The 19,437-nt window shown below is 29.9% G+C and overlaps 1 protein-coding gene across 1 annotated transcript in view; it reads left to right on the top strand.

The window, feature by feature from the left end:
- The first annotated feature begins 2,447 nt into the window (after positions 1–2,447).
- Positions 2,448–19,437, top strand: part of LOC115891501 — a 58,718-nt gene continuing 41,728 nt past the window's right edge. The window contains exon 1 of the mRNA XM_030911964.1: positions 2,448–2,607. Coding sequence (XP_030767824.1) covers positions 2,559–2,607 — 49 coding nt within the window. The 5' untranslated portion in view covers positions 2,448–2,558. The remainder of the gene's footprint in view (positions 2,608–19,437) is intronic.

The following is a 19,437-nucleotide window of genomic DNA, read 5'->3' as shown; positions in this document are numbered from 1 at the left end:
ACGTTTCGAACCGAATTATGAATCGATTGGAACCAAACTCGGCGCGTGGATAGAGGTACTAGAATTGAATCATTAGATGGACAGACGGACAGACAGACAGGCGAAAGTAAAAAGTTTCACTTCAGATATGCGGACATATTAAACACGCATTTTTTTAATTTAAAATTAATTACGGAGTTTTTCTTCAATATCAACAAATTGTTTTTTTCACTCAATATTAACAGATTGTTAAACTTAAAGAGTTGCTTTTTAATTTTTCAAGATATGTTCAATAAATTGTCGGTAATTTTTTTACAAAACCTATATAAAAAGTAATGATATATAGTTATAGTTTAATAGAATAGCCAAAATACATTAAAATATATTTATTATTAATATTGTTATACATTAATAAAAATGTACCATTATGGCATTTAAATATGATTAACCCTACTTCTGACTATTAAATGCCGCTTTACTATGGACTCATCATTTTTAATATGAAAAAATGATAGTATTCTATATTATTTGAATTATTATCCATAATGGAATTAAGAACCCGGAAATATCAGTTATAAATATTATACGCCATAAAGTACATTTATATAAATGAGATTATTTATTTGTCATTTAAATAGTGTCATTTTTATATTTCTTTCATTTGATAAAGTACATTTTTACCTTTCTAGAATAAAGATTATATAGATGCTAATTTATATTCATATGGTTTGTTTTTGCCTTATTTTATAAGTTTTTTACCTTAAGTAAATGAGGAAATGCAAAAAAACGGTGTTAAAGAAGGCTGGGCAATGGCAATTGATGATAATTTTAGCGTGGTCAAGCCCTAAAAGTCATTACTTATAGCCTGTACCCTTCTTTATTTTTTAATACACTTACTGCCAGTTCGCATTAAGAAAGGTGCAATTTATTTTTATATTGAGTAAAAATGACTTTTAAATGTTTTAGATTAAAATTCGAGAAAACATACCGAATGAGTCTCAAAAGTGGCTCACCCCTATAAATGTTTTATTTTTTCAGTTAAAAAAATGATATTTGGTATGTTAGTATATGACATAAATTAGGATTGATTGACGTATTCAATTATTTTCGGTCACTTCCTGTTTCACAGTCAATGACCTTTCACCGACCTCATGGTTTTGATTTTTAAATTGCACACTTGTTTTTTTTTACTTTATTCGATAGAAAATAACACTCTGAATAGAAATTGTAGTCAGTTCCCAGTGCCGGTGAAACAGGAAGTGACCAAAAACAATTGAATACGTCAATCAATCCTAATTTATGTCATATATTAACATACCAAACCTCGTTTTTTTATCTGATAAAATAAAAAAGTTATAGGGGTGAGCCACTTTTGAGACGCACCCGGTATTTTTTGGAAATAGATTTGTGTGTCTGGAAACGTTCAATCCTTTTTAATTTTTTTTATAATTATTGTTAATTTTCGACAAGTTTTATGAACACACACAGTTTCAGTAAATGATGTCTATATACTGACCTCGCCAAAATTATCATCGATTGTCATTCACCAGCCGTCTTTGACGTCGTTTTTTTTATCACGTGGTATTATTAGTTTTTTTTTTGTAGTATTATTTAGTAGTTTTAAAAAAATATATTCAGAATAGAATCAGCATGCCCAGCAACAAAAGAAAAACATTTTTTTGTCATCTGACAAATAATGTCATTAAGGCTATTTGCAAAAATACTCTTTAAACATCTATCTTTTTTTCAAATATGCCTGTTTAACTGTTAGTTATCAGTTTTAGATGTGTAGACATCATTTAAAATCATCCCTACACTTTATGAAAATATTTTTGATGAAAAATTAAGAAAACATTCTACTTCTAAAAAAAGTAAAATATAATTTTCAATTTTAAATTGTTTATTTTAATAATAAACGCCAGAACGCCAGAACCTGAAAACAAAGATATTATGTTGTTATTGAAACGAGAAGAATTTTAATAGAATAAAAAATATTAAACTTTCGCACAAAAATGAAGTTACGCTTGGCTGATTGCTTTACCGAAATTCTTTTCAAAACTTCAGAAACATTTCCAAGTTTTCCAACTTTGTTCTCGGCTTTCTAACATCTTTTTTGTTTACTATGAGCTGAAAATCTCTTTTGAACCGGTCCATGCTTTAGAAATGGTTTTAAGGTTCAGTTGTTCAATTTCATTCATAAGGTGTTTTCGTAAACCTTTCATATTTATATTAAATCTAAAGTATTTTTAATTCACTAATAAGGTCTGTGTTTAAGTCAGTTAAAAACTGATATTTACAATCTTATTGGGAATTTATTTCCGTAAAAATGAACGATAATTAAAATGCAATAATTTCTACCCGTACCGTTTGTATGCAAAACAGCAGAAATATATTCATACGAATCTAGTTTTATATTAAACACTGGAATTTCAGTTAATATCTCAACCTTTGTTTGGTTATACCTATTGTGTTGTGTCGGCATACTTTGCTTAGTTATTCTTAATTGGTTAATACCCCTATAATCTCTTAATAAAATATATTATGGAGACGATGATTTAAAACAACGTTTTGATTTGATAATGACTGAACTAAACGAGGAATATCCAGGGAAACAAATCAGACAATCAGGTATATATGTTACAAATATTATGACAATTATATTTGTTTTTTGGTTTGGTAAAAAACGTACTATGGATTTTACTTTTCAATTTTTATTTTTTATTTTTTTGTAAAGAAATATTTAAAAATAATGTGTATAACTTTGCGGTGGATTCATTTCTTTCTCAAAAACAAATTTGTCTAACCGAAAAAAAAACACAAAGAACAATGAAAACCCTATTTAAAATATATAAAGTTATTTTGTTATACTTCCTAAACTGTTAAACATTTTTTTGTCCGTTAGACAAATTTGTTTTATTAGTAAAATTCCGCTGAGAAACTGGACTTCGTTGGATCAATGCAGGAATGCCAGCGGTGTTAATAAAAAATAACTATTTGATTTTATAGAATTTCTTCTATTGGCGAAATACCCGAATCATTTATGAAAAAAAGGAATAATTAGTTTAAATTCATATAATAGAACATAACTTTGTGATTTAAAAACAGTATTCTTAACTTTATAATCATAAATTTATTTTTTTATCAACAATCATGGAATTTCGTCAGTAAAAGAAAATTAAAAAAAAAATAAAGGTTTTTTTGTGAACAGCACAAAGACCAGACGAAAAGCAGCTTGTCAGTGGCTTTTTACTTATGAAACAAATTTGACTAACCGACAAAAATACATAGCGTTTCAGAAGGTATCTCCCCCCGTAGTCAGAAGCAAAAAACATATAGAAAAACTATTTAATATGTCTAAATAAAAATATTCAACTGCTCTGTCCTGTTAAAATGTGATTATAACTCACCGCAAGGGTAAAGACATTATTCATACTTTTAATGCTCCATTCTGAGTGAGACACATGATTTAAAACAAAAAAATACACTCACCGGCACGAAAAACGAGCATCTTAAAATTTTGGTGTATTTTAAAATTTAATAAATTTTGTTGTAGTGGGCCGATTTTGATGATTTTTTAAACAATTTTTAGCTAAATTATTTTACTTTTTAATATTCCTTTCTAAATCCAATTTTGTTAACGTACTCCACAGGGTGTTTCGAACTTTCACCAAAATTTCAATATTTTGTTTTCCTTGGTGTAATTGACGGATGGTAACTTTCATTTTTAATTTAGAAAGAGATACTAAAATGTCAAATAACTTGGCTACAAAATGCTTATAAAATTATCAAAATCGGTCTACTAGAACACTATTATAAAACTTTAAAATACACGATGCACGTTTTTCATTCCGGTGAGTATATATGTAATTTATACATGTAACATTATTTTTGAATCTAAAAGTCTTAAATATTTAATAAAGTATTCTTTATTTTCCAATAAACGGAATTATATTATATTATAAGTGAACTTATTGTTTTCACTCTTATATCATAGGTATACATTGTGTACATTTTTGGAGTGTATAGAACATGTAAAGGAAGCAGATATTATAAATAAACATTTAATCCTTTATTTAATCGCTGGTCTAATTATAAGTGTATGTAATATAATTTACTATATTGGTGCTACGACAGATTTTTAGACCCAATAAAAATAATGGTTCATTAATTTTCTCTCTGTGCGTATTGTGTAGAAAGAGGTCAACGAATTTTTAGTTGGATGGTAAATAAAGTTTACATTAAAGGTAATTTTGAAAATATAGTTTTTCATAACGACTGCACAAAATATATGATAAATGGAGTCTTATACCGAAATTGTAGGGAATGTGAAAAACAATTAATATGAACTTTTTTGATCTGTTTAAAATATATACACATATAGTTCACATCAAATAAACTTTAAGTCACGTGATTATGCTTGATCGGTACAGCGTTGTCCGCTTTTACATAATATTTTCTTTTAATTAAAATATCTTAGCAAACAATAATAAATTAATTATAAATATATAAACAGTTATTATTTTCATCAACCAAACTCACCCTCCTAACAGCAGTTATGAGACATAAAGGACTATTACTACCGCTTTCCCGTTCAAAATAATCTAATAAAGTTGTGATGAGTTTTAATTACTTCGCCATAAAAGAGGTTCTAACAAGAACAATGTTGGACTACAAGGTCTGTTATTAAAAAATTTTAAGCTTAAAATATCACTAACACTAATTCATTTCTATTATACAATTCAAAAAATTATACTAATTCAAAATGAATGACAATGTCAGAAAATAAAAAGATAAATACGGCAATTTGACATTTTTTAAAGCAGAGCTACCATCTGAATCCCCAGCGATAAATTTAAATTCCAGTTAGTCAGCCCGGCGCCGAATATCTCCATGGTTGGCAATAATAAATTTGATTACGTAATTAAAAGGTTAATTGGGGTATCGAATATAGTTATTTTTAACATGTCTACTAACATTTTCAATATGTGTTCTATCTGTTTTCAGTGTCTGTGTCAATAATTGTGTTTCTGTGTCAACAATTGTGTTCTATCTGTTTTCTTTTCTGTTTTTACATTAAACTTATATTCAAATATATACAACGTTCATGATTAAATATTTTCTCTAAACAATTTGTTAGTTCCAATATTCGATAAATCCATCACCTGATACATATTATATCTTAATTTAAGTAAGACATCAGAATTCATCTTCCTACACTAGTTAGTTTTGAATTATTTCTTTACACCTTTGCAATCATTTATAGAATGGTGTAGAGAACAGTAATTAATAGAGTTTACGTTAATATTAACGTAATTAACGACGAGTTAATTACCTAGAAATTGAATTGTTGAAAACGAAATGAATTGCTTCCCGAATTAGATTTATAGATTAATATAATCGATTAATAAATCAATAAACTGTTATTGTTACATCTTGATATATATTTTATATTTTTGAGAATAGATATCTGTGGCTTTATTTTTATAATGACACATTTGCTTCAATTATTATACCTAACAGTTTATATTTTTTTCCGATTCAACCAGGTTGCAATAGTAAACCAACTACAAACTAGTGCTAAATCCACTAACCCTGAGCTCCAAAATGAACTCAACTTAAATAATATAACCCTACAAAAAGAAATCATTGGGAGAAAGATCTGGTGATCTAGCGGGCCACAAAATATTTCCATGTTCACTAATTAAACGGTTGGGAAAAGTATTGTTCAAATATTCTTGAACAATACGGGTATTGTGGGCAGGGCAACCATCTTGTTGAAACCAGACACTGTGAAATCTTGCTCCCAGTAACTCACGAATTCTATCGACAATCTGCTGCTGTAACAAGTCCAAAAACTCTGCAACAGTTAAATTACCCTTTATAAAAAACGGACCAATCATATGCTTCCCTACAAAACCACCCCAAACACTTGCTTTAACTCCTGTTCTTCATTAATCAACACATCAGGCATTTTGTGTTTTTGTGCGAACACGCACCCATGTGTTTCAAAATTATTAATAACTCTTGATATAGTAGGTAAAGATGGAATTGGCTTGTTTACAAAATTTTGTGGAAAAATTGTTTGTATATCCCGATAAGACCTATTTTGGAAATACCATTTTACAATTTACAATTTGAATTTTTTCACAAACTTCGTAAACATCCATTACTTTACTTAAAAAATAAATTTTCCACGAGAGCTGTAGCGAGAATCTATGTATTCGTCTTGGCTATTAAAATACGAATAAATACAAATTCTGTAACATTCTTATCATATCTACCTATTTTTATTTTATCGCATTTTTTCGCTTGCTTTTTATCCGGCGGACGGGTATACCCTAATTCGTCCGGTTCTGCCTATGTTACTACTACGGTGGTCCGGTCTGTATAGACAGAAAAAATATAAATTGTAATTTCTGTTTATCTGTTATTGTAAGAAACAAATATTTTTTAATATAAATTTTAATTGCCTATTTTGTTATTATATTTATAAAAATCTGAACATAATTATTTTCGCTATGCGGTGGTTTTGTGAAAGAATACTCTGGTTAATAAATGAGATGATAGTGAAATCGCAGCCGAAGTTTAGCAGTAGCAGTAGTTATAAAATAAAAAATCGGGTTTATAGGTTAACTCATAACTATACCTGTAAATGGTGAATTTACATTTTAGTCCAACTCTACTAACTTTAGTACTATAATTCAAACTCATTTGTTTCATAAATCTTTCGCTGAATTTCTTTATAAAGTACTTAAATAATATATTTTATTATTGTTTTTTTTGGAAGTAATATCGGAAGTATTGAAACTTTTAAAATATTTTTAAAAACGTTTTATTAAACATAGATGGCGTATTAAAAAAATTCACAGTCCTTTACAAAGATGCAACCGGGGGGGCATTGAAAATGATGAATAAAAACGTAAAAATATGATTAGTGTTAATATGAGTGTATTACATACATATGTTTAAATAACGAACTTAACAAAAAACGACAGATTTAAAGATTCACTGAAAAAGTAGTAATGTTAACATCAAATAAAACATTATCAATAATAATTATGCGATCGCACCTATCCGTAAAACAAGCAAGCAAAAAAACCTCGAAAAAAATCAAAATAAAATACAAAACATCAGGTTAACATGATGACAGATCATGATCAATGACAGATAAAGAATTCTTACGGAAAGTTACACTTTACGATATAATTTTTTAACTGTTAAAGGCAAACCCCATTTAAACACAAAACGTTTTAATACCTACTACTGTATCTAAAAGACTTTTTTTAAATTACTAAATTCTTAGCCACGCTTCTGTTTTTCTTGGCTGTTGTGCGTCACGTCACAGATTAACAGGCCCACGTTTGCACCACAAGGCGATGCTGCAGACCACTAGGTAGACCGGTCGTAGAAATTTATGTTATACAACTTGTAGTCAATCTACACAAATATTATCAAAAACTTTTTTTCTTTTAAAATGTGTTCAGATTTTGTAAAAAGTATAAGTCAAAATCGCAAAACTTAAATTTGATATGAGTTTCTTAGTTTTTAACTAATATAGTGGCGAATTATTACAAAAATTCCTTTTCAATGAAAATTAATGAGTTAAATAAAATAATTTAATAAATTAGTAGCTTTTTCTCGCGACTACGTTCGCGTTACACCTCGAATCGTTCATGCATTGATTTAAATTATTTTTTACTTCTTTATAGAGCATAGATATTTTTTTTTATTTATTAAGAGCACTAATACTCTCTTTATAGGTTATTTTTTATTCTTTGAAGAATAATTGAGGAAGATATATTTTGTTATGATGTCACTAAATATAATTGTACCACACCTTGTATAAAATTTTATACTGTCTGGTTTATAATGTTATAGTATTGCATTTTCGTACAGCAAACTTTCATTCCCTATTCTACTCCCTAAAACTTTACCCATTTGGTTGATGAATTTCAAAAATTTCTTCTAATTCTTTTTGTAGGATTTCATTCTTCTAGACCAAATAGTAAGGAATTTTCATACAACAAACTGTTCCGAGATAATTTTACTCTCTAAGAGGATGAACTTCCTAAAATCGCTTTGTGTAGCTAATTCACTAATGTCGTTTAAACGAACCTTTGTGCTAATATTTATGTATCTAAAGCTGGCGGCATGAACTCACTCTAAAATATCTAAAAACGTAATATATAATCTAACTGACACACCACTGACAATGACAAATAATTTATTTCTGGAGGTATTGTGTGTAGGTGTTTTTCAGGTATGTTTTAGTATTTAGTCGTTTTACACAAAGAAATAGCCATTAAGCACTATAAAAATACTTCATAACAAATCTACACATATATACCTTTCATTTAAAAAAAGAATCATCAAGATTGGTAAAGCGGTTTCGGCGGGATGGATGCAACAAAAAAACCCTTTGAGCTTTTATATATGTATGGATTAATTATTTTTCCAACATATTTTACTTTGCAAATTTTTATAAATATTCAGACTCGCCAATATCGTACTCCACCGTGTCCAGCCTGTTTAGCCAAACGTAGGCCGATTCCTCTTCGGCGGCGTCGTGACCCTGGCCGAAGGAAGAGTCTTGAAGACGCTCATCCGCGCATAGGAATAAGTTGACTGCGTAGCGTATTGCGTATTAATCGATTCTGAAACTTTCTATCTCGTGTATAACATGTTACGCAAGTTTATTATTTTAATCTCGATTTTAATAGATAAATGTGTGAAATGCCACCTGAATATCTTCCGCCATGACATGTTTTTACTTTTTTGTTATGGTAAAGTGATTTGTATAAACTTTATTCAATAACGTATATTTTCCTCCATTTGTGATTTTTTAATTTTAAGCGAAAATTAAGTATAACATTTTAGGAAAAAGAAACACTGTAATATTTAAAAGAATAAGAAGAAATTAGTCTTATTTTGAAAGGAAAATATAGAAAAAACTCTTTCTATAGAAAAAGTCTTTATACTAACCAGAATCCGGTGACATATACGCGGTCTCACCGGAAACATTACTTATTACTTCGCATAACTTGAAGAATATCTACTTTTAATAATGAACACTTCAGAAATACACCAGTAAAAACATTTATTATTTGAGATTAAAACTCGAATTAAATTATAAATATTAGTTACCTATGTTGTTATAGCTTTTATAGGCCTGTTTAACGACTTAATAAGTTACCTAGCGAAAAAATCTGTGCGCGTACCTACCACTATTGTTACAGGTTAATTCGTTAAAGAAATATGTTACACAAGTTAAAAACGCTAAAATTTTAATGGTATTACTTGTGCATTATTGGCCTTATAATGTAATTTGTTGGAATTATATCTTCTTTAAATATAATTAGACTTTTTAACGACTTTTAAGTTACCTAGGAAAAAATCTGTGCACGTACCTACCAGTATTGTTACAGGTTAATTCGTGAAACAAATGTGTTACATATTATTCGTGGTATTAGTGGTATTATATTGGAATCAGCTTGGCATTAGTGGGGCATTATATGAGAAATTTTGGTATTTAATTTGTATTTTTGGCATTACTTTGGCATTAGTATACAGACATTTGTCAGCGGTTTACTCCTTGTAGATAATCAAAAAGTTTTTTGATAAAATTTGCTTTTCATGTCAGATCATTTCTATGAAAAATTACATTAGATTTTTATTAAAGACGCTGGGTAATTAAAACATTGACTAATAAACCTTGTCCACTTTAAATACGGGGTCACGAAATATCCTCCTTGGAGTGTTTGGGTTAAGGGGTGTATAATAAATTAATCGTTGTTTTATAATAAAAACCATAAAACATTTATTTGTGAGTAAAATAATGCAATGGTTGGATATCTCTCCTTTATAATTCGGTGACTAAAAATACACTAAAATAATTAGAAAAAAAATCTTGTACTTATTTAGTAATTACGTCAATATTAATTAATTGACTTTCTAGTCTATTTTATTTTATGTACAAATATATTATTAAATTTTAAGCATTAAGTAATAAAACACTTTGTGCCCTCTTATATCGTAAAAGGTTACGAAATATACTCCTGGTTACACCCCTTACAGAAAACAGTGTAAGGGGTGTAAATAAATTGTATAATCACTGTTTTTTATAATAAAAACTATAAAATATTTCTTATTTGTGAGATTAAAAAAACAAAACAATGCATTGGTTAAAATAAGTACATTCAATACTGTTTTCAATTGTTAATTCAATAATGTGTTATAACATAATATAGCCATTACTATTATACTATTATTATTAAAATAATATGTGTGTAACATATTTCTTTAACGAATTAACCTGTAACAGACATTTATATGCCCAGTATATTTTTGTTTAACAAACCAATCAGGAAAAATCCAAAACCTACCGTTATAGGAGGTATAAGACGATTAAACTTATATAATGACAACTACTTATCGGATAACAAATTAATTACTACTGTCAGCTAGTTCAGCTACTGTCTAGGTAGAATTTACCTAGAGTACCTACACCTACCTATGATGATGTAGGTAGATTAAAGCTTATTTTGACGTTACCTCTCACTTCGGTGTCACAAGCTGAATTTTTCAGGGATGGAAGTACAGTACATCACAGTACATGATATGGGGACCCTTATTCCGAAAGTAGTACAAAATTAAACAGGGTAAAAAGGCACTATCATCAAAAATCGATATATTAATACCACCGTATAGAGAAAACAAATACTTATTTTTTGATCCAGTACAGAATAAAGTCTTCGTAGGGAGTAATTTTTTATAATTATTTACAAAAAAACATTTCCATTAGCGCTTATGACCAAAAAAAAACTTTAAACATGAATAATCATTTCAATCATGCGAAAATTTGGTTTAAAAATAGAGATTTTTTTTTAATATAACTTTCATTTAACGAAAAACGAAGGCCTAAATGAAAAAAAGAAACAATTTAAAAGTTTCGCTCATGTCTTGACAAGGTATCAAAGCAAACCCCATATTTTTGCTTTTAAACTAATAAAGATATATCAATAAACAATTAGCGATGTAATGGTTTTTGCGCGCGCTGGCCGACTGCCGCCGCTGCGCCGAGATTTCCTATACCCTTGTATATATGACGTCATGGTGTGGCAAATGTAGCATTTTAATTCGATTTGGGCTCCCTTATATAGGATAACAGAAACATTTTCAATGTTAAAAAATCAACGTTATCCAAGTTATGCATCACTCATTGTCAGTTAAGAGAAATAGCGTTTTATCAAATTTATGGTTTATTTTACATATTTAACCGATCTTTTATAATAATAATATACCCACGACCATAAAATTCATACACGTTTCCTTGCGTCACATAACATACTAAATTTTTTATGAAGTACAATGAATATTGACTTCCTTTTGTAGATTTTATTTATTATTAACAATGAAACAGGAAGGCGGAACTACTATAATGGATTGTAGAGTTTCCCATTGATATTTTTATACCGATATACCGGTAACAACAAACTCGTTACACAAGCTGCCATTTGATCAAATTTTGTCCAATAAATTTGTTATAATAAAATACTTTTTCTATCTCTACCCACATGTTATATTAAAAACATAATTATAGGAATTATATTACTTTTATTTTATATATTTGCATAGAACTCAAAATACAAGATATATAAATATACAATAACAATACCGTTCTTTATATGGTAAAAAACAGCGTCAAAATAACATAACACTAATTATAGAAAGATTAAAAAAGGATAGGACCCCCCCCCACGTTTTCAGACATACAAATCTACAGAAGACATACAATTCTAAAAAAAATATTTTTCCTGAAAAAATAAATTAAATTATTTTTGATTAAAGTTAGATTAAAAAATAGGTTAAAATCATCTTTAGGCCAACTGACAGTAAGGCAATAATGACGTTTAGGGCTTGACGTCGCCAAAATTATCATCGAGTGTAACTTTCCAGCTCTCTTTGACGCCGTTTTTTATGTTTATTGTTCCAAAGCATATACAATACATAATTTCTTAACTATTCTAAAAATAATTAAGGAACAAACGGCATAGTATACCAAAAGTTGAAATTATAATATATTTACAAAAAGAGCGATGTACAGAGGTTTTGTTCAGAGTTTAATTGGCTGTGTCTTAGGAAAAATTTAAAAAAGAAAAAACTGTTTAAAATTTCTAAATATTACTATTCAAAAAACATTAAATTCAATTTAAGGAAAAGCGCTATGGACAAGTTCTCCTGGTGACGAGAGGACATATACCTCCTAAAAAGTTAAGCATTTTTATTGGTTACGTAAATTTATTTCACGAGTTAAAGCCGCTGACGAAGCTATTTTCTGTTTAGACTCTATGCAGTGGTTATTAATATTTATGCGTGCACAGGATTGGGTCAAATTCGACCCTTTTCAAGGAAAACCCCATTTTCTATAGAAGATAGACGAAAATTAATATTGGTGTCTGGAGGTCAATTTTTTTCAAAAACATATGTGAAAATTACGGGGTGTTTTTCAAATATGTGCATTTATTTATTTTATATTTTCGTGAAAACATTCATTCCTAATTTTTTTTAAAATTAATAATTTAAGAGTTATCAACATAAAAATTGACTTTTTTATTTTTTTTAACACCCTGTATAGTTTTAACTAAATGAAAAGAACTTAAAATTACCTTACCAAAAATATAGCACACTTCATAGTTTGTTATAGTCCCTTCCGAAAAGTAAAATTTTTAAAAGTTCGCAACTTTTAACTAGTAGTCTTTGGACCCCTTATTGATGATCTGTCCCTCATGGAACTTGAAAACATTTTTCCAGCAAGACGAGGCACCGCCTCAGAACGCTAAAGTTATCAGCAAATTTTTGCAGCCAATTTTCAGAATAATTGGATAGCTAACCAAGATCCCAGCCGTTGGCCGTCGGGGCCGCCGGACTTAGTGCCTTTGTGTTAGTGGATTTGATAAAAATTGAGCTCCCGATACCGATATTAGTTTTCGTCAATCTCCTACAGAAAAGAGTGTTTCCCTTTAAAACATCCAATTTGACCCACCCTGTATAATACGTATATTATACACTAAATAACCTAGCATTTAACTTAACAAACAAATTATGTATCAATTGCACCAAAAACGTATTAATTGCTACCTAAATAACTTAATTTAATTAATTTCGAATTATTCGTCAATTGCCTTTTTTGATAAAAGTCCGTATCAATTACATCGATCCACTTATATTCTAAACCGGTCAGTGTTAAGGTTTAATTATCTACTGCTTTATGTGGAATATGCATAATATGACGTAATTATTTATTTGCTGTAATTGGGGTTACTTTATAAATAATTATGAGTTAATTAGCAAACGTTCTGATGAACCTATTGTTTATGCGTGCGGCTAAAAACATAATTTTGGATTTACATAGATTTCATTTTTTCTTCTAACTCAATTGCAGCCACAAAGCCAAGCGCATTTTTTACGATCATAAGAAGTTTATTCAATTTTATGTAAATTTTGTTTGTGTGTGAATGTGTTCTTGATTAGATTTGTTTATTAAGTATCGTTAAATGATACGGTTACCTGATAAGGTCACGTAGATGTCGGCATCAAAGAGCCAAATCAATAATAATAAACAATTATTTACTTCGTTTGACTGTGGATTTCAGTACCCTGTAATGACGGAATATATCAGTGAAATATGTCTGAGGGCCTCAATCAAATAACCAATCAATTGACGAGTTAGGCTGTGTGCCGGCAATACGTGAAACGACTAGACATATCAGGGAATAAGTTCATTTTAAAGATGCTGACATGACAACATTCCTTCATTATTTTAATTACCTTTAGATATTCTTAAAAAATAAGCCCCGATCTAATTTATCCAAAGAAATTTGTATAATATACTTTTTAATTTGATCATAAACCGTAGAAGGGAATCGTATAAACAGTCATTTTCATAAGTAGACCATGAAGATGGTAATTGTACGTCCTCAAAACTTATTGAAACAATACCAAATGGGAGAATTATTTTTTCATAGCCTACTTGTAGATTTATTTGTTTATACAGTCCCCTTTTAACAGATTCTGATCCAATTTAAAATTTTGTAATACAACGAATTTTAAATAATTTAAAAACTTAGCAGTCCGATTTTTTAATGGAATGTTAAATTGAGTATTTAGAAAGTAAAACTATATAGGGTGCGTCTCAAAAGTGACTATAACCATAGACACCACTATAACTTTTTTATTTTTTTCAGATAAAAAAAACAAGATTTGGTATGTTAGTATATGACATAAATTGGGATTGATTGGCGTATTCAATTGTTTTCGGTCACTTCCTGTTTCACCAGAAATGACTACAACTTTTGATTTTTAAATGGCACCTTCTGTATTTTTTTCCTTTATTTTAATTTATTAAAAGAAAAAAGAAAAATTTTAATTTAATGGGCGATTACTATAAATGTAACGAAAATTTGACACGAAAGTGTATGATACCAAATTATTCGCAAAAAAATACTTTTGCCAAATATTGTAATGAGCCACCCTCGTTTCATTTAAAAAAATGAGATATATGATTAAAAATTCGATTTGGGGATCTTTTAACCGGTCAGGACAAGACACTAAAAACATTAGAAAATCAAATCTATTTTTGCAAGGCTCCACAAAACAAAAGTTAATAGAATGACATATATGATATGTCATTCTATTCACAGTGTCATTTTCTATCGAATAAAGTAAAAAGATACCGAGGGTGCCATTTAAAAATAAAAAGTTGTAGTAATTTCCGGTAAAACAGGAAGTGAACAAAAATAATACATCAATCAATCGAATTTATGTCAAATACTAACATAACAAATCTCGTTTTTTTATCTGAAAACAAAATTAAAAAGTAAAGTTTTTTTAAAGTTTGGCCAATAATTGCATTTTTTGATAACATTTTTAATAGTATCTAATACTTTTTTAAGTAGGTACTTGTGTATTTCTAAATTTATTTTTAGAAGTATCAAATTTGACAGATTTTAATACAGTTGACAGCGGAAAGCAACACCATAGTGAAATTTCATTTAATAAAAAAATATGATGTGAAATCCTTATCTGTAACACTGTATATTATGGTTTATAACATTTTCGGTTAAGTAGCTATCTTTCTCAGCTACAGAGAGCGTCTGCAGCAACACAGTGTTATTTATATTTTACCTTACTCCTATAAATCAGCGCTAAAAGTAGTAAAATGGAAGTAAGTAATAGAAATGGTAGTAAAAAAGAGTATAATACAATCCAGAAATAGTCAGATTTCCTCTGACAAAGTGGAATTACCTGTAAAGAAAATAAATATAAAATTTAGTCGGTGTGAAAAGCAGTAATCTTTCTTTTTTTTACTGTTTCAAACTCGTTACAGCGCCCTCTTTTATGGAGAGCGTTTTAAGCATATTTTTTTTAGTATAGGGTTTACGAAGAGGGAACATTTTGAGGCGGGTAATGTGGAGTTTTTGTTTTTACGGGGGTCGATGTTCAACAATGATAACAGATAAGGCGTAGTTTATGTTTTAGGGCTGGTATTTGGATAAGACGAGTTTGGACAAAGCGGCAGTTAATATTTAGTGTTACGATCTTTCAAAAAATATAAATTTTATTTTAGGAAATCATAAAGATAACGATGTTTGCTTCGTGGGTATATATTTATAGTAGTGGTAAAAATTAACGACACAGACTAGAAGAATACCGTATGAACAAAAAAAAACTCTAAGATAGCCTAAAAATTTCGTGTAAATCATGAATCTAATGTAAATTTCAAGCTATACATGCTTTAATTTAATTAAATGACAATGCCTTCATCACCGCGATCACTATTATGTTACTCTTTCATGAGTTACAACTAATAAGTATCTGAGACGGTTAGTTTTCCATCGCCGATATTAGTCGTACCAAAATTCGTGACACGAATGGTTGTCGTCTAGGCACACCTAGTGATGAGGTGTATTGGTCTTTCCCCATTTTTTCCACAGAATTTGCATTCGCCGTTGTTTCTTAGTTTCAATCTACTGAGATGTTCGTTGACGAGACAGTGTCCTGTTGAAAACCCCGTGACAATCCAAACATTGTTCTTACTTAGATCAAAGAGAATCTTTAATTTACTTCGGTCGTAGGTGATGAGAAATTTCTTCGAGTGTCTTGGACCATTCCAGAATTCCTATTTCAGGTTACGGTTGGAGTCTTCTAGTTCTTTTCAGAGTGTTTGTTCCTTTTCTAGCTAGATGGTTTGCTTCCTCTTTACCTTCTATCGCTTGGTGGGATGGCACTTAGAGTATGAGAACTTTATGTTCTCTGTCTAATTTCTTCAGCTTCTCTAGGTAATCTTTGACCCACTTCGAATTGATGGATACTTTTGGAGATAATAATGTTATTTAATAATGAATTTAAACCCTCCAACTCAAGAATCATACTTCTTCAGCTTATGGTAAACCGCTGATGAACATATGCTATCCAGTTCAAAAGGACCCAGTCCAGGAAAGTTTTTTCATTATATTTCGGTGTTAATATATCCTTTTGGTGATAATAATGTTATTTATTAATAAATTTAAACTCTCCAACTCAAGAATCATACTTCTTCAGCTTATGGTAAACTGCTGATGGATATATGCCATCCAGCTCAAAAGGCCCCAGTCCAGGGAAGTTTTCTCATTATATTATGGTGTTAATATATTCTTTTGGTGATAATAATGTTATTTAATAATGAATTTAAACCCTCCAACTCAAGAATCATACTTCTTCAGCTTATGGTAAACTGCTGATGGACATATGCCATCCAGCTCAAAAGGCCCGAGTCCAGGGAAGTTTTCTCATTATATTTTGGTGTTAATATATTCTTTTGGTGATAATAATGTTATTTAATAATAAATTTAAACCCTCCAACTCAAGAATCATACTTCTTCAGCTTATGGTAAACTGCTGATGGACATATGCCATCCAGCTCAAAGGGCCCCAGTCCAGGGAAGTTTTTCATTATATTTTGGTGTTAATATATTCTTTTGGTGATAATAATGTTATTTAATAATAAATTAAAACCCTCCAACTCAAGAATCATACTTCTTCAGCTTATGGTAAACTGCTGATGGACATATGCCATCCAGCTCAAAAGGCCCCAGTCCAGGGAAGTTTTCTCATTATATTTTGGTGTTAATATATTCTTTTGGTAATAATAATGTTATCTAATAATGAATTTAAACCCTCCAACTCAAGAATCATACTTCTTCAGCTTATGGTAAACTGCTGATGGACATATGCCATCCAGCTCAAAAGGCCCCAGTCCAGGAAAGTTTTCTCATTATATTTTGGTGTTAATATATTCTTTTGGTGATAATAATGTTATTTAATAATGAATTTAAACCCTCCAACTCAAGAATCATACTTCTTCAGCTTATGGTAAACTGCTGATGGACATATGCCATCCAGCTCAAAAGGCCCCAGTCCAGGGAAGTTTTCTCATTATATTTTGGTGTTAATATATTCTTTTGGTAATAGTAATGTTATTTAATAATAAATTTAAACCCTCCAACTCAAGAATCATACTTCTTCAGCTTATGGTAAATTGCTGATGGACATATGCCATCCAGCTCAAAAGGCCCCAGTCCAGGGAAGTTTTCTCATTATATTTTGGTGTTAATATATTCTTTTGGTGATAATAATGTTATTTAATATTGAATTTAAACCCTCCAACTCAAGAATCATACTTCTTCAGCTTATGGTAAACTGCTGATGGACATATGCCATCCAGCTCAAAAAGGCCCCAGTCCAGGGAAGTTTTCTCATTATATTATGGTGTTAATATATTCTTTTGGTGATAATAATGTTATTTAATAATGAATTTAAACCTCCAACTCAAGAATCATACTTCTTCAGCTTATGGTAAACTGCTGATGGACATATGCCATCCAGCTCAAAAGGCCCGAGTCCAGGGAAGTTTTCTCATTATATTTTGGTGTTAATATATTCTTTTGGTGATAATAATGTTATTTAATAATAAATTTAAACCCTCCAACTCAAGAATCATACTTCTTCAGCTTATGGTAAACTGCTGATGGACATATGCCATCCAGCTCAAAAGGCCCCAGTCCAGGGAAGTTTTCTCATTATATTTTGGTGTTAATATATTCTTTTGGTGATAATAATGTTATTTATTAATGAATTTGAACCCTCCAACTCAAGAATCATACTTCTTCAGCTTATGGTAAACTGCTGATGGACATATGCCATCCAGCTCAAAAGGCCCCAGTCCAGGGAAGTTTCCTCATTATATTTTGGTGTTAATATATTCTTTTGGTGATAGTAATGTTATTTAATAATAAATTTAAACCCTCCAACTCAAGAATCATACTTCTTCAGCTTATGGTAAACTGCTGATGGACATATGCCATCCAGCTCAAAAGGCCCCAGTCCAGGGAAGTTTTCTCATTATATTTTGGTGTTAATATATTCTTTTGGTGATAATAATGTTATTTAATATTGAATTTAAACCCTCCAACTCAAGAATCATACTTCTTCAGCTTATGGTAAACTGCTGATGGACATATGCCATCCAGCTCAAAAGGCCCCAGTCCAGGGAAGTTTTCTCATTATATTTTGGTGTTAATATATTCTTTTGGTGATAATAATGTTATTTAATAATGAATTTAAACCCTCCAACTCAAGAATCATACTTCTTCAGCTTATGGTAAACTGCTGATGGACATATGCCATCCAGCTCAAAAGGCCCCAGTCCAGGGAAGTTTCTCATTATATTTTGGTGTTAATATATTCTTTTGGTGATAATAATGTTATTTAATAATGAATTTAAACCCTCCAACTCAAGAATCATACTTCTTCAGCTTATGGTAAACTGCTGATGGACATATGCCATCCAGCTCAAAAAAGGCCCCAGTCCAGGGAAGTTTTCTCATTATATTTTGGTGTTAATATATTCTTTTGGTGATAATAATAATGTAATTTAATAATGAATTTAAACCCTCCAACTCAAGAATCATACTTCTTCAGCTTATGGTAAACTGCTGATGGACATATGCCATCCAGCTCAAAAGGCCCCAGTCCAGGGAAGTTTTCTCATTATATTTTGGTGTTAATATATTCTTTTGGTGATAATAATGTTATTTAATAATGAATTTAAACCCTCCAACTCAAGAATCATACTTCTTCAGCTTATGGTATACTGCTGATGGACATATGCCATCCAGCTCAAAAGGCCCCAGTCCAGGGAAGTTTTCTCATTATATTTTGGTGTTAATATATTCTTTTGGTGATAATAATAATGTAATTTAATAATGAATTTAAACCCTCCAACTCAAGAATCATACTTCTTCAGCTTATGGTAAACTGCTGATGGACATATGCCATCCAGCTCAAAAAGGCCCCAATCCAGGAAGTTTTCTCATTATATTTTGGTGTTAATATATTCTTTTGGTGATAATAATGTTATTT

The sequence above is a fragment of the Sitophilus oryzae genome, unplaced genomic scaffold (genome assembly GCF_002938485.1).
Source record: "Sitophilus oryzae breed Bouriz unplaced genomic scaffold, Soryzae_2.0 scaffold_1184_pilon_pilon, whole genome shotgun sequence".
In the NCBI taxonomy this organism is placed as follows: Eukaryota; Metazoa; Arthropoda; class Insecta; order Coleoptera; family Curculionidae; genus Sitophilus; species Sitophilus oryzae.
Note: the sequence above shows the minus strand (reverse complement) of the source record. Positions and strands in the feature narration are given on the sequence as shown.